The 13640-nt window shown below is 42.2% G+C and overlaps 1 protein-coding gene across 1 annotated transcript in view; it reads left to right on the forward strand.

Moving 5' to 3' along the window:
- Nucleotides 1-13640, forward strand: part of PAPPA (pappalysin 1) — a 286686-nt gene that overhangs the window by 240305 nt on the left and 32741 nt on the right. Inside the window, exon 19 of the mRNA XM_054998574.1 lies at nucleotides 269-375. Within this exon, the coding sequence (XP_054854549.1) occupies nucleotides 269-375 (107 nt within the window). The remainder of the gene's footprint in view (nucleotides 1-268; nucleotides 376-13640) is intronic.

Raw genomic sequence — 13640 nt, forward strand, 5'->3', positions numbered from 1 at the left:
ATATGAACTGAAGGGATTGAAAGTGCAGGAATTTACTGCAATATTCATGGCGGGAAATTAAATAATGGAAGATTCCCGCTGCATTGGAAATAAAACTAGGCAATTCAGCACTCCAAAATTCAGGCAGAAATTTGGATGAGGAGAATACTGAAAGCATCTCTAGTGAGCCCATAGCTCTGTCTCTGTTTGTCAAAAAGATGTCTGAAATGAATTGATAGATGTGTAATGTTTCTCTGTCTGTCTATCTATCTCTCTTTTTGCAATGAAGGAGCTGAGTGTATCACCTCATGCCCGGACCATCACGAGCCCATTCTGTTGCGTGCCAACGAGACATTACGAGACATCCAGCACTGGATGAACCCTCCAAGAGTGAAGGTAAATGGTCAGAGGGTACATGATTCAGAGCACAGATAACTGAACTTTGAACTGACTTCACAGCCTTCCTTACTCAAAAAGATATTTGATAGCTTTAGGCAAGCTGACATCACATTTGGACACAGTTTCTTCATCTGTAAAAGGAGAACTTCCCCCTACCCCACTAGCCCTACCCCAGATGCAGCATGGGTGGTGGAACCCCAAAGAAACCTTATTTTGCTCAGGAAAAAAAGTTTTTAAAAAATCATTCGGTAGATGCCATTTTAGCTCATGGAATTCCCATAACCAATGGCTTTTCAATGCTCGGGCCTGTTAATCTTAGATCTTTTGTTCTGTAATAATAATAACAACAACAGCATTCAATTTATATACCGTCCTTCAGGAAGACTTAGCACCCACTCAGAGAGGTTTACAAAGTATGTTATTATTATCCCCACAACAACAATCACCCTGTGAAGAGGGAGGGGCTGGGAGAGCTCTGAGAGAGCTGTGACTCGCCCAAGGTCACCCAGCTGGCTTCAAGTGGAGGAGTGGGGAATCAAACCCGGTTCTCCAGATTAGAGTCCTGCACTCTTAACCACTACACCAAACTGGCTCTCCAATCCTTTAACTCGCCTATTCATGGGCACAACTTGTATCCCAGTCGCTTGTTAGTTACCTATATGGGTTGAAGTCAGGGATGAGAGCAAAACCTGCATACAGAAATGATAAAAGTCAAGACGCATTGTGTGGCATCCTAGGTACAGTTGCAGCATGAACTTCCACATGCAAAAGCCAGCTTCCTCAGAGGCGTGAGTGATTCTGAGAAGGTGGGAGATGCTTTATACAGATGCAGAATAGAACATTTTGAAATCCTGATGTAGCACAAGGCCTGTTGCGGACTGGCTGAGATCACTGCACTCTGGCATTGATGCCCTGGCTCTCAGGATTTGCCTTGGATCTAGTTACGTTGCCAACTTACCCGCTATGGTGGGTGGTCTCCTCCTGCTGCCTCCTAGCCCCTGCCACTATTCAAATTATTGGTGGGGGGAAATTGGAGGGGAAAATATTGTCAACATTGATGCATTAATATCTCTGCCAGCTAAAACCTGGAAGTGATGTCACTGACCCTCTAGGATTTTGCCCGTCTCTATGGTAAAGCCATAGTGAAATCCTAGAGTGTCACTGATATCACTTCTGGGGTTTTATCCAGCAGAAACATTGATGCATCAACACTGTCTTTCCCACCCCCCACCCCATGCTGTGTCCCTCAGAATCTCCTAGGGGTTCTTGGCATGTGCTGGCAACCCTATGCCTAGTTGTCACTGAGGTGGTTAACCTATGTCTGAACTGTTCTACTGCAGGGTGCCGATTATGCAATGGAGTTCTTTTCCATACTAAAAAATTCCCTGGCACACTATTTTTCTATGTGCGGTGATTTTTTTTTTCTGTATGGAAGAGTATTTAATCATGTAAGCCCCCACTTGTGGAGTAAAGGGGTGAGGAGCTGTAGAACTAGACCTCCTATTCACAGCAGCCTAAGATAGTCGAATGCAACCTTAGATGAGTAGTTATTATGCATGGAAATGCCTTTTCAAATGTTGGCTGAGTTTTTGCATCAGTAATGGAGGCTGCAAAACTATTGTTGATTTGTATACTTTTCTTATTGTATGGATGATTGATTCATTTAGCATCAAGAACAATTAATGGTCTAGTAGACACTCCTAACTATTTCCATGGGTACTTCTTTAAAATTTTATATCATCCGGAGAGCCCCTGCTTCAAATTCTAATGGGAGTAGCCTCCATAGGTAGCAGGGGCTTTTCCATGGTTGCCTTACTGGGATGCTGTCCCTCAAGCACTCTTCCTGCTCTGTCTTTGCAAAGCTTTCATAGGAGAGTGAAAGCTTCTCTGTTACAATTGAACTTCAAGAGCTGACTTTTCTGATTACCATTCCAATGTGGTGGTGGTGGTGGTTGTTAATGATATTAACACTTGATTTTCTAGTCCTTTTCCTTCACTGTGGTTCTATAAGCTTTCTTTGGGTTGCTAAGTTTATTTTAGACCTTTTGCCACTGCTTTGGTTACTGAGTGGGGAGAAGTAGAATGAGCTCCCAACTCCCAGAAATACATCTGTAATGTACATACTATGGCTATTGGGACAGTTTTTTGGGAGAGAACAAAGTGGATGGTGGGGGGGAGGAAGAATGCCAGCAGCCTGCAACAATAGCACTCTCCTCCCCCCTATCCAGGCCCCTCCGTCACTCTCAGTCTGTCTCCTCTCACTTCTTAGCCAAGCCCAAACCAGCACATAAAAACTTCCTTATCTCTATATTAGGGGCTGTTTCTCACCATCTCTTTCCTGAACTGTAGGCTTTCAAGTGTTTTTGTAATTCACTGTGAAATAAAAAACCCTGGCTTGAAAGAGCATGGCTTGCCCTCCCCCATGCTTGTCCTCCTTTATTGATGCCGTCTCTTGGAGGGAGCTGTAACGGGTTTTACCTGTGTATCCCTGGAGGGCTCATTAGGTAGCCAGGGGGGAAATAACTTGGTAGTAAAAAAGAATGGCAGCCTGGGTAGGGGGTGGCCAAAGGGAAGGATGATATGTTCCAGGAATACATGGAGGGGGGGGGGGTGCACGCGCACACACACACACGCATACGCACACAAAGGGTTAGCAACAAGGACAGATTTGCAGAAATTTGTAACCAGATGAGGACTGCCATGAATATTCACTAATTCTGATACTTGTCTCTCAACAATTGCACATCCTATCTAGACAATCAAATTTAGGGATGATTTTGAATTTCTTCTACCTGCTGTTTCAGCATTTCAATTATTCTTCTCCCTTGTATGAATTGAGGGTTTTCTCATTTTTGTGCTGTTTTCTGCTCCTGCACGACCGGTTTCCCCCATAAAATTCAAACATTTTTCAACATTTTTTATCCATCAATAAACCAGCTTTATTCATTATGTGTATATTGTACAAATCAGTGACATACATTGTAATATAAATACTGTTTAGATTGCATATAAAAACATACATCATGCATTTACCATACAAATAAAACCACAGAGCCAAGAGTGACAGCTGGAACTGGTGACAAATACATATACAAGCATAAAAAGAAACAGAACAAGGAACATTCATTCATTCCAAAAAGAAGCATTTGGAAAATATGCATTATTTTGGTTGTGCTCAACATCCTCCCCTCCCCCGCCCCCGTGGCTGCTCCTTCTTCCTTGCTCCATCTTCCTTCTATGCCTTCCATCCCATGCCATTTTCACCAGTGGAAACAGCCACAGGGGAACCCTGTTTATCCTGAAGTTGGACACCACGTGTCCTAGGATTATGTGGCTGAGGACACATGCAGCCCAAGAAGGAGGCAAGCAGGGCACCCCATGGCAAAAAAAAAAGCTCGGGAGACAGGGTTCCCAATGCCCCGGGGAATCCAAGACTCTGCTCCTCACCACCTCTTACATGACTGGTGGGGGGAAAGTGCGGGGAATGGGCCTAGGAGCTCTGGAGCATGCTTCTGTGAGCTCCAGAGCCTTCATTGTCACACCAGGAATGACATCAGGATGATTTTAAGAAAAATATGCCCGCACAGGGCCCTTCCCTTCATTGTCATGCCGGGAATGATGTAATTCCCAGTGCGAGAACAAAGGCTCCTGAGCGCACGCTCACTTCACATATGCACACAGTAAGTACCCCCCATCCCCCAGTTTGGACCCCAGGGGACCTGGCAACCCTATCAAGAGGGGACACTGAGGCCTTTCCCCCTAGACAGCATTTAAAGATGCTCTGAGCAGTGGAGCACTTTCTAAGGCGAGACCCCCCCACAAAGGGATGTGTGTTGGTGAGTCCATTTGGGGGACCCCTGACCTGACTAGCATCACATGTCTTGTGTCGCTAAGCCCAGTTGCCCCTTCTCCCCTTTCACTGCCATTTCAAGCAGAAAAGAGTTATAACCAGATAATATATGCAAAACATTTAAAAGCTGTATCCGAATGCTAATTGTTATGATGACTTCTGTGAAAAATAGATCTTGTTTTCCTTACCTCCTCTGAGAGGTGGATCCATAGATCAGCTCTCTTCTTGGCCCCTTCTACCTTTGCTTGGCAGCAAGGATGCACCGTTGGCAAGCTCTCAAACCAGCTTCAGTTTGTGGGTTCGTATAGAGAGCCCAGACCATCAGCCGTCACTGATTTTCTCATTGAGGAATACCTGATCAAATTCACGGGAACCCAGACTTCGCCGGCATACAAGCACATACCAGATACAAATTTACGAGGATTCTCATTTAGTTAAAATATTTATACCCCTCCTCATCAATGCTCCCTTGATGCAGTTTCTGCACAAGATTAAAAACATAATGCATAAAATTAAAATAAATAGACACAAATTAAGTAGATACAAATTAAATACAAGATAAAACAGCTGTTAATAACTCCACATGAGTTATTAAAATCCCAGCTGCTAGAAGATATTAAAAATGTATGTCTCTCAAACTCAGAGTAAAACATCCTATTGAGTAATTTTATAAAAAAAAAATCAATGCAATTGGAAGGGCAGAGAATGAAGGGGAGAGAACCCCTTGGAATTGGAAGGGGCGAGAACCCCTTAAGAAGAAGCCTTCATAGAAAAGAACTTTTTATCCTGGCGCTAAAATTCAACTGACTTGGTGCCAGATGGAGCAATGAGGGCAGAAGAGTTCCATATTAAAAATGCCGCAGTAGAAAAGACTCTGTCCCTAATGGGCACAAAAATCTCATCTCAGCTGGTGGAGGCTCACACAAGACAGCCTCATTCGCAGGTCTTAAATAATGGACAGATTAACTAACCTGGTAGTAGACTGTTTAGAATTTTATAGGTAAAGGGCAACATTTTGAAGTGTCCAGAAGTAGCTAGTGTACTTTGTCAACCATTGGTCTCTCAGTAGATCTTTAACCAGTGGCTCATTTATACTGACAAGTGGCTTTGCTGCTATATTTTTTCACTAACTGGAACTTGAAAACTGTCTTCAAAGACAGCCCCACCTAGAGCTCATTGCAATCACCTTACAGCATGGATCCATAGATGAGAAGCCATCCTCAGATGGGAAGCGGACTGGGACCGGCATATATGTGGGACTGCCTCTCCCCATATGAACCCCAGAGGACTCTTCGCCCTAGCGATAAACATCTACTAAAGATCCCTGGCTCTAGGGAGGCCCGCCTGACATCGACCAGGGCCAGGCCTTTTTCAGTCCTGGCTTCAGCCTGGTGGAACGCTGTGTCCAATGAGACCAGGACACGGAGAGACTTGTTAGCTTTTTGCCGGGCCTGTAAGACAGAGCTGTTCCACCAGGCATTTGGTTGATGCGAGGCGGTGCCCCCTAGCCGGGGGAGTACAACATATGCCCTCCCTACTAGTGATACCTCCATCTCTCATATTTCCCTGCCAAAATGCTTTGGAGATGGTTAAAAAGGTGGTCATCTAGATTATGTGCTGCTGTGTGTATTTAAGAAGTTTTATGGTTTTTAATTGTATATACTGTGAAATATAATTTTAAACTTGGTTGTAATCTGCCCTGAGCCTGCTGATGCAGGGAGGGTGGAATATAAATAAAATAAAATAAAATAAAATAAATAAATAAATGTTGTTCTGCAGAAGAACAGCACAGTTCAGTGGCACTTAAGAGACCAAAAAGATTTTGAGAGTAAGCTTTTGAGAGTCAGAGTTCCCTGCACTTGTTCATCTTCCAGTGTTATATATGCTATCAAGTGTCAGCAATGGCCTTCTACACTCTTCATTGGACAGAAAGGCCAGTCTCTACTTAAGTCTGACATTAGAGTTCACAATACTCAAAAACCAGTACTAGGATATTCTGTTGCTGACCTGAAAGTGGCTGTCCTCAAACAGAGAAACTTCAAGGGGAGACTACAACGTGAAATTGCTAAAATGGAGTTTATTCACAAATTCAGAACAATGGGGGGGAACCCTATGGGGGGGGCTGAAAAGAGACCTAGGGTTCTTTACATCCTGATGCCCTCCTTTGTAACATCCCATCCACCTTTGGCTGGTATATAAAGGCTCAGGAATCTCCATTCCTACTCCTGTCTGAAGAAGCAAAATCGAGACTCTCAAAAGCTTATACTCTGAAAATTTTGTTGGTCTCTTTAAGTGCCACTGAACTTTGCTGTTCTACTGCAGACCAATCCTGCTGCCCACTGAAGGATCCATCCTGTAAGGTGACTGCAATGCCACTGGACGAAAATTCAGCATGGATCCTTGTGCCCCGAAATCATGCTTTCTTGCAGTGGTGAGCAATAGAGGAGAAGGAAACTAAAGCCTAATATATAGAGGATCCTACTTCAGGGGAAAATGCTGGCTTTCACGCCTTCTCTTCTTCCCTCCCAACCTCTATGAAAGGAATACCGTAACCTATGCAGTAGAATGCAGAAGTAGATCTCCCTTAACAGACCAGAGAGAATATATGCAGGGGCAGCCGTAAGGGAGATACTCATGACAGCTTTTTCCCCATTTATGACTACATTGGGGAGATATCCCAGGCCCACAGCACAAATGTAACAAAGAGAATGGCAGGGACAGCCATGAGGGAGCTATTCAAGACGGTAAATTTGAAAGCAGCTATAATGTAACAGGGAGCAGGTAGAGTCCATGTGCCCAACAGGGACCTTCGCATCTCCAGGCCTGTCTTGGAGCATCAGCAGCCAGAAATTGATGGGAGTCATTTGTACGCTCCTGGACCAGTCTCTAGGATTCTCTGCTTATTCCCCTTACTGAGTGTTGGCATATAATACAGCCCTTCAGCTTTTACCATTTTTCCTTTCTTCCTTCAAATTGGAAATGGGGATCCTAGCACTTGATTAAGTTTGTGCTGCCGTGAGTTTTGTAGACTCTTCGGCCTTGGCTTTGCAATTGCTATTATGATTATGTTGCTGAATAAATATTATTCAGTAATTATTATTAATACTGCTTTTGGTAAATAACAGCAGCATTTCCTATTTCGGGGTACAAAGTTAAAGACTTTCATAGCTGTGATCCTCTCAACAACCAAAGAGGCAATTTGGGCTAAGAAAAATCCTCACTCAGTGAAGTTGTGTGTCTAGCAGGGGGGGGGGGGGCGGGTCTCCTACTTCAAAATAAATGTGTGTTATACAGTTTTAATTAAAAAAATTAAAAATAAAAATAAATGTGCAGTCTAAATTGCCTTCATGGAAGCATGTGCTCATAAAGCTGAAGTGCTGTGGAGATCCTAACCTGTGTCTTGATCATCTTCACCTAAATTCTTCTAACATGAATGGACAACAGAGCTAGACGAGGCCAACAGCATAAGTTGCAGGATTCCTCAAAAACAACAGAGACTCTCGCTTCCCCGCACAGCATTTCATATTGCACAAATATACTCAAGTAATACATAATGTGCCCAGAGCAGACAAGATGCAGAGAAAAATTAATCTGTGCGCTGAAATGTCTAAAGGGGAATCATGGTCCAGGTTCAGATAATGGTTCCTTCTACCCCACCCCACCCCACACATACACATACACATACACACACATTGAGACCTGCCTGTCTGGCCTATTTTGGAGGACTCCTTGATAGGTATGTCTACAGCTGATACCAAGAGCTTTTCAAATAACTATCTTTCCCAGGCAGCATAGATGCCCTCTGATCTGATGCCTTTAATATAATAATTGCACAACTCCCCTTCCCTTATAATTGTGAGTCACATAAATTATGAAGGTACGATTGCTCACTCCAGCTTGGAAAAATATCTGGAAATTTGAGGGCTGTGTGTCAGGAGGGTAGAGAGTGAAGAGGGGATCTGATGCCATAGTGTCTACCCTTCAATGCTCCCATTTCCTCCAGGTGAAATGATCCTTGTAGTCTGAAGATTAGTTGTCATTCCAGGAGAACTCCAGCACCCACCTGGAGGTTGGTGGCCATATATGCAAGCATGGAAAGAAATTGGCATAAAATGAAAAGTTTTATATAAATTTGCTGACTTTTCCCCCTTCTGGACTTTTCTCCCAGAAGCTTCACTGTTAAATGCAAATGCTTTTAATATTGGCAGCTTCGAATTTCAGCACAGCTCAGATTAAGGAAGTCAGCCAGGAGATGCAAGGTAAGATTGGGGATGGCGATAGGAAATGGAGGAGAAAAAGATGTTTGTGCAGGAGAATAGCTTAAAAATACTGTTCTACCGACAAAATACCAATGGAAAATATATTCCTTGTGGGTAGACCTGGTCTCTACTGCTTATAGATAATAAGATTTTAAGTATTGAGGCTACTTTTCTTGCTATTCTACTGCAGATAAACAAAGCTACCCACCTAAAACCATAGATAATAGTGGGCCCATTATTTCCTATGAGTTGTAGACCTAGCCTCAAAATAATAGCCCTTTAAAATAATAAATAATAGCCCTTTAAAAATAATAGCCTCTATCCCATTTGGTCTACACAAGTTCTTAATAAGATTAAACAGATTGGTTTAGTCCCAGAAGATCTCTTTCATGGAAGCCTACAAATGGCAAGAACTTCCATCACACAGAGACTTCTTGATATTGAATTACAAAATGAAGAAGCTCTGCTGCCCAAGAACTTCAAGTGTCTAAAATCCAGCCCCCGTTTTACTGCTGCTCCTTACCTTTCCAATATCACTCATGAGCCTTAGAGATGGACGTTCTCCAGAGCCCGATTTGAGGCACTTCCTTCTGCCGTATTGCAGGGTAAATTCGCTTGTGTGCCAATGCATGAACGCCTATGCCCATGCATGACCAAGATGGTGGCATCAGTCATTCATGTTCTCTTATTCTGCAAACTATATCAAGAGGAAAGGGCTTGTCTTATACTGCCTCTCTTGTCTAAATTTAACCCCTTGCAGTCCTATCTCGACTTGAGACCAGAAATCCTGCGCAACTTCCGTTTAGAAGACACTCGGAGCTCAGTGACTTATGCTGTGGCCCGATTCTGTTCCTTAGCCATTAGGAAATGCAGACTCCTTTTAGCTGAAAATGTGGTATAATTGCTTTTGCCATTTTTTCTTAACTCTCTTATCTTCATTGTTTTTATTTCATCAGTGCTTCCAGCACTAATGCTCTGATCTTATTGTTATGCCTTGATGTAATAACTTATTTTTTATCGCAGATTTGTTTTGTTTTACTGGCTTTTGCTGTAATAAATGACTGCCTGACTGATAGAAGAAGGTGCCACCAAACAGCTATTTGATGGTACAGCTTCCTCTCTCTCCTGGTCACTCAAACCCAAAATACTCCTGAAATTTCAGGAAATAAATTTTCAAAACACAGAATTTGAGACTGTTTGAGATCATTTAGGATATCCCTGAGCCAGTCTCAAACAGCCAGTTTCCAATTGGTTTTTGGCTCTGCTATATCCGAATGCACACCCTTACTCCTCAGTAATCATAGACCGATTGCTCTGTGGAGAACTCTTTAAAAATGAGCGAGATCCGCTTTATTAGCCCCACACCTGCAACCCACACCCAGCACATCAGAGAAATTCTCGACAAATGATAAAGTTTAAGGAACCATAGAACTGTATTTTAACTTTCCTTTGTGTCCATTAATGCTGATCTTGAGTCCCCCTGTTTCTCCAATCCTTTTTCCCCCATGGTCTCTCTTGCCCCATATCTTTTCCCAGCTTTTCCCACAAAGCTGTTAAAGCTGGAAATGGTTTTTTAAAAACTTCTGTGCACACATTTATGCATTGAGAAATCGTTGAAATCAACATTTTTATAAAAAATGAAATTTCCACTTTCCACTGATTTGGTAAGTCGCTTAAAACATACATATATTTATTTTAAAGTGGATGGAAGTTGGCAAGGTGAGAGAGGGAGAGAAAGTCAGGGTCTTTTTTCCTCTACAAAAAAGGGGTTGTGGGCTCACCCTTTGTAGTTAAAAAAATCCTGCCTCCGTTTCTTCTTAGAAACAATCTTACCATTTAGATAGTTGCAGGTGGGTAGCAATGTTGGTCTGCAGTCAAAGAGCAAGATCTGAGTCCAGTGGTACTCTAAAGACCAACTACATTTCCAAAGTATGTGTCTTGGAAATCTAGTTCTTTAATTTGCTGTTGGACTCAGATCTTGCCCTTACCCTTTACCTATTAATAGTGCAGTCCTGAACAGAGTTACACCATTCTAAATCAATAGACTTAAAAGTGTATAACTGTTCAGGTTGGAAGTGTGTTTGAGGAGATAGAATGCCATTTATCAGTGATGAGGGGAAAATACTGTGTGCATGCTCAGAGGTACTTCTTCCAGCACTGATCATTGCAGCTGAAAATGAGCTCCTGAGCACAAATAAAGTGATGTATTTCCAGAGACAAATTCCAGAGGGGTAGTATGTAAGTAAGCCTGTTGTAGCAAAATGAGAAAGGATTCTTGTGCCATCTTAAATACTAACAAAGTTATTGTGGCACAAATGTTCATAGCTAGAGTCTTTCATCAAATGCATGAAGTGAATCATCCATCAGCAGAAATGAATATGGAAAGGAAAAAATTGTGAACAGCAGGTTAAAAGGTCATAAGATGCAATAAATCCAATTTCTGACATTTCTTTGCAAAACTCAGAAATACAAGATCAGCACAGTGACCATTCACAAGCCTTGGTGAATACAATTACATCTCCTGCTAAATTCTAATCCTGCAATTATTTTTGTCTAGCGTACCTCTAGTAGCTATTATTGGCCCTCTTCTATTCTTTGTGTTGTGTGTTTGTGTGACCGTATTTATTGAGTTACTGTTTCAAATGTTGTTTTAAATTTAAATTGTTTTAGAATGTTGTTTCAGTGCTTCGTATCTAGGGAACCCTTTTGAGTGGGGAAGTGGCATACATACGTTTTAAATAAAATAATTAATTAATGTATACTATATTCAATATCTGAAATGCTGCAAAACTTATTTTTGTTTATAAGGAAGGCATTCACAACACTCATTGAGTATTATATAGTTAATACTAAGAACGTTAGAATGAATGAATGAATGAATGAATGAATGAATGAATGAATGAATGAATGAATGAACGAACGAACGAACGAATCAATGAGCAAGCATTATATCCCAGGAAATTCTAGGTTATTCACTGTGAATCCATTTTGTGCTGTTTATGATGAACTGTGAGGGAAGGGGAGATGAAAATTATATCTTGCTTAGGATGACAAACTAACTTGACCTGGTCCTGCCATGACATAGGAAGTTGTCTTCTAATGACTTAGACCCAAGCTTCTAGCTTGCCATGGTCTTCTCTGACTTCTGAGTCTCAGGCAAGGAAATACATTCATCTGAAGATGCCAGAGATTAAGCCCTGGGCCCCACGCTGCAAAACAGGTGCTCTATCAATGAGCCACAACGACTCCCTAACGTCCTCATAAAGAAGAGGAAATTTCGCTCCCCCCGCCTCCTCTTTTTGGTTTGTTAGTGCTCAGGATTCAAAAACTCAGAGTCTATTCTCCCTCTCTCTTTCAAACCGTGCCAGACTTGTTTATTTTGAAACATCTAAAAAAATTCTTCTATTTATTTTTCTATCTTCGCTTTCAATAAATAAAGCAAAAAAAAAAGGAGGTTGTGGACCTAGTGCTGGCATTGACCTTGAAATTTCCAGAGAGCTGTCAAGATTTCATCAGTAGCATTCTTGACGCTGCCATGAGGCCTCTGTGCCTTGCGGTCTCCCTCACTCATGGGATAAACAGCATCGGTCTCTTCCCCACCCCTGACCGGTTTCACCCGTATTCCTTTCCTTTCCTTTGCACACAGACCAGGCCTGTTGCAAGACAGGTGGAGCAATCTGGCTTGAGTAATAGTGGAAAATCCTAGCACATCGGAAAGATAAACAGCCCTGTACAGATAGTATAAAAGTCCTTTTTCTAGCACATGCCAGGTAAGCCTCCAACGACAGAAACTGTAAAAACACACTGAGGTTCCCCTCCAGACAGATTAAATTAGTCCTCAGATCAGCAGGGGAAAAGGGGTAGGTTGTTCCCTGTAGCTCGTATGTGAAGCCCTTCCTTTCTTGTGAAAGCCTGGTACATTTGAGCACATGCTAAATAAATGCTGCTGTTGTGTTGTGTTGTAATTTGTGTAAGAGAATAGTTCAGCAACTGGTCCCAGTGTGGAAGCTGAACTTCCTGCTACTAATTTCAGAAGAAGTGCAAGCAAAAGCGGGCTGGAGAAATAATAATTCCAGTCAACCAAAGCCTTAATCTTGGTTTGATTCTAGTTAAGTGGGGATATACTTGTTTGGATGGGAAGAAATCGACACCGTCAAATAAGATTTCTCTGGAGTCTCGCACTTCCATTGCCTCAGCAGGAGTGTAGCAAACCTAGCTAGAAAGTGCCATCTATTTCTTCTGGCAGGTATTCTTCTAATTCTGACTAAAGGGGGTGGAGAGAAGAGCTAAAGGAACTTCTTTGGTGCTTTGATACAGTTTTACAGAGTTTAAAGTAACTTCTTGAAATGCTTTTTGTGCGCCCATGACCAAGCCAAAGGAAAATGGTCCCAGGGCTTTAACAGAGAAGAATGAATGCCCAAGTCATGAATTTCATTATTTTTTTAGGGCTTTTCTACACATGGCAAAGTTCTTGTGCCTACTGGGGAAGAAGACGAGGACTTTGCATCAGATGCATGATCAGAGTTTTCTGACAACTCCCCCCCCCCCCCCACACACACACACACCAGCTCTTTTCTGCTTGCGACCAAAACAGGCAGGGAGAAAACAGCAGTAAGCTCTTCCTGTGGCTGTTTTCACATTTGCAAATTATCCTGTGGAGCTGCTAACGTAATTTAAAGAATCCAGCCAACAGCAACTCCACACAAATGCAAAAACAGGGGAGAGAGTCTACCATTGCTTTCTCTCTACCTGTTCTGGTCACAGGCAGAAAAGAGCTGGTATGTGAGGGGAGGGGCATAAAATTCCTATCACATATCTGATGCAACGTCCTCATGTTCTTCCTCAGTGAACATGATGACTTTATGAGGTAGCAAAATTAAACAGGAGGTCAGTACCATCTTAAAGACTAACAGTTTATTCCAACATAAGTCATCATTTCTGTGATAGGTGGGTAGGATATAAATTTTCTAAGTAAATAAATCAAAAATAATGTGTTTCTTTCTGTGTAACCAAGTGGGTACGAGATACTGTCACATAATATCTCACACAATATTATATTATTGAGAGCCAGTTTGGTGTAGTGGTTAAGAGAGGGGGGTCTCTAATCTGGAGAACTGGGTTTGATTCTCCACTCCTCCACTTGAAGCCAGCTG

This window comes from Eublepharis macularius, chromosome 14, assembly GCF_028583425.1.
Source record: "Eublepharis macularius isolate TG4126 chromosome 14, MPM_Emac_v1.0, whole genome shotgun sequence".
NCBI classification, from domain to species: Eukaryota; Metazoa; Chordata; class Lepidosauria; order Squamata; family Eublepharidae; genus Eublepharis; species Eublepharis macularius.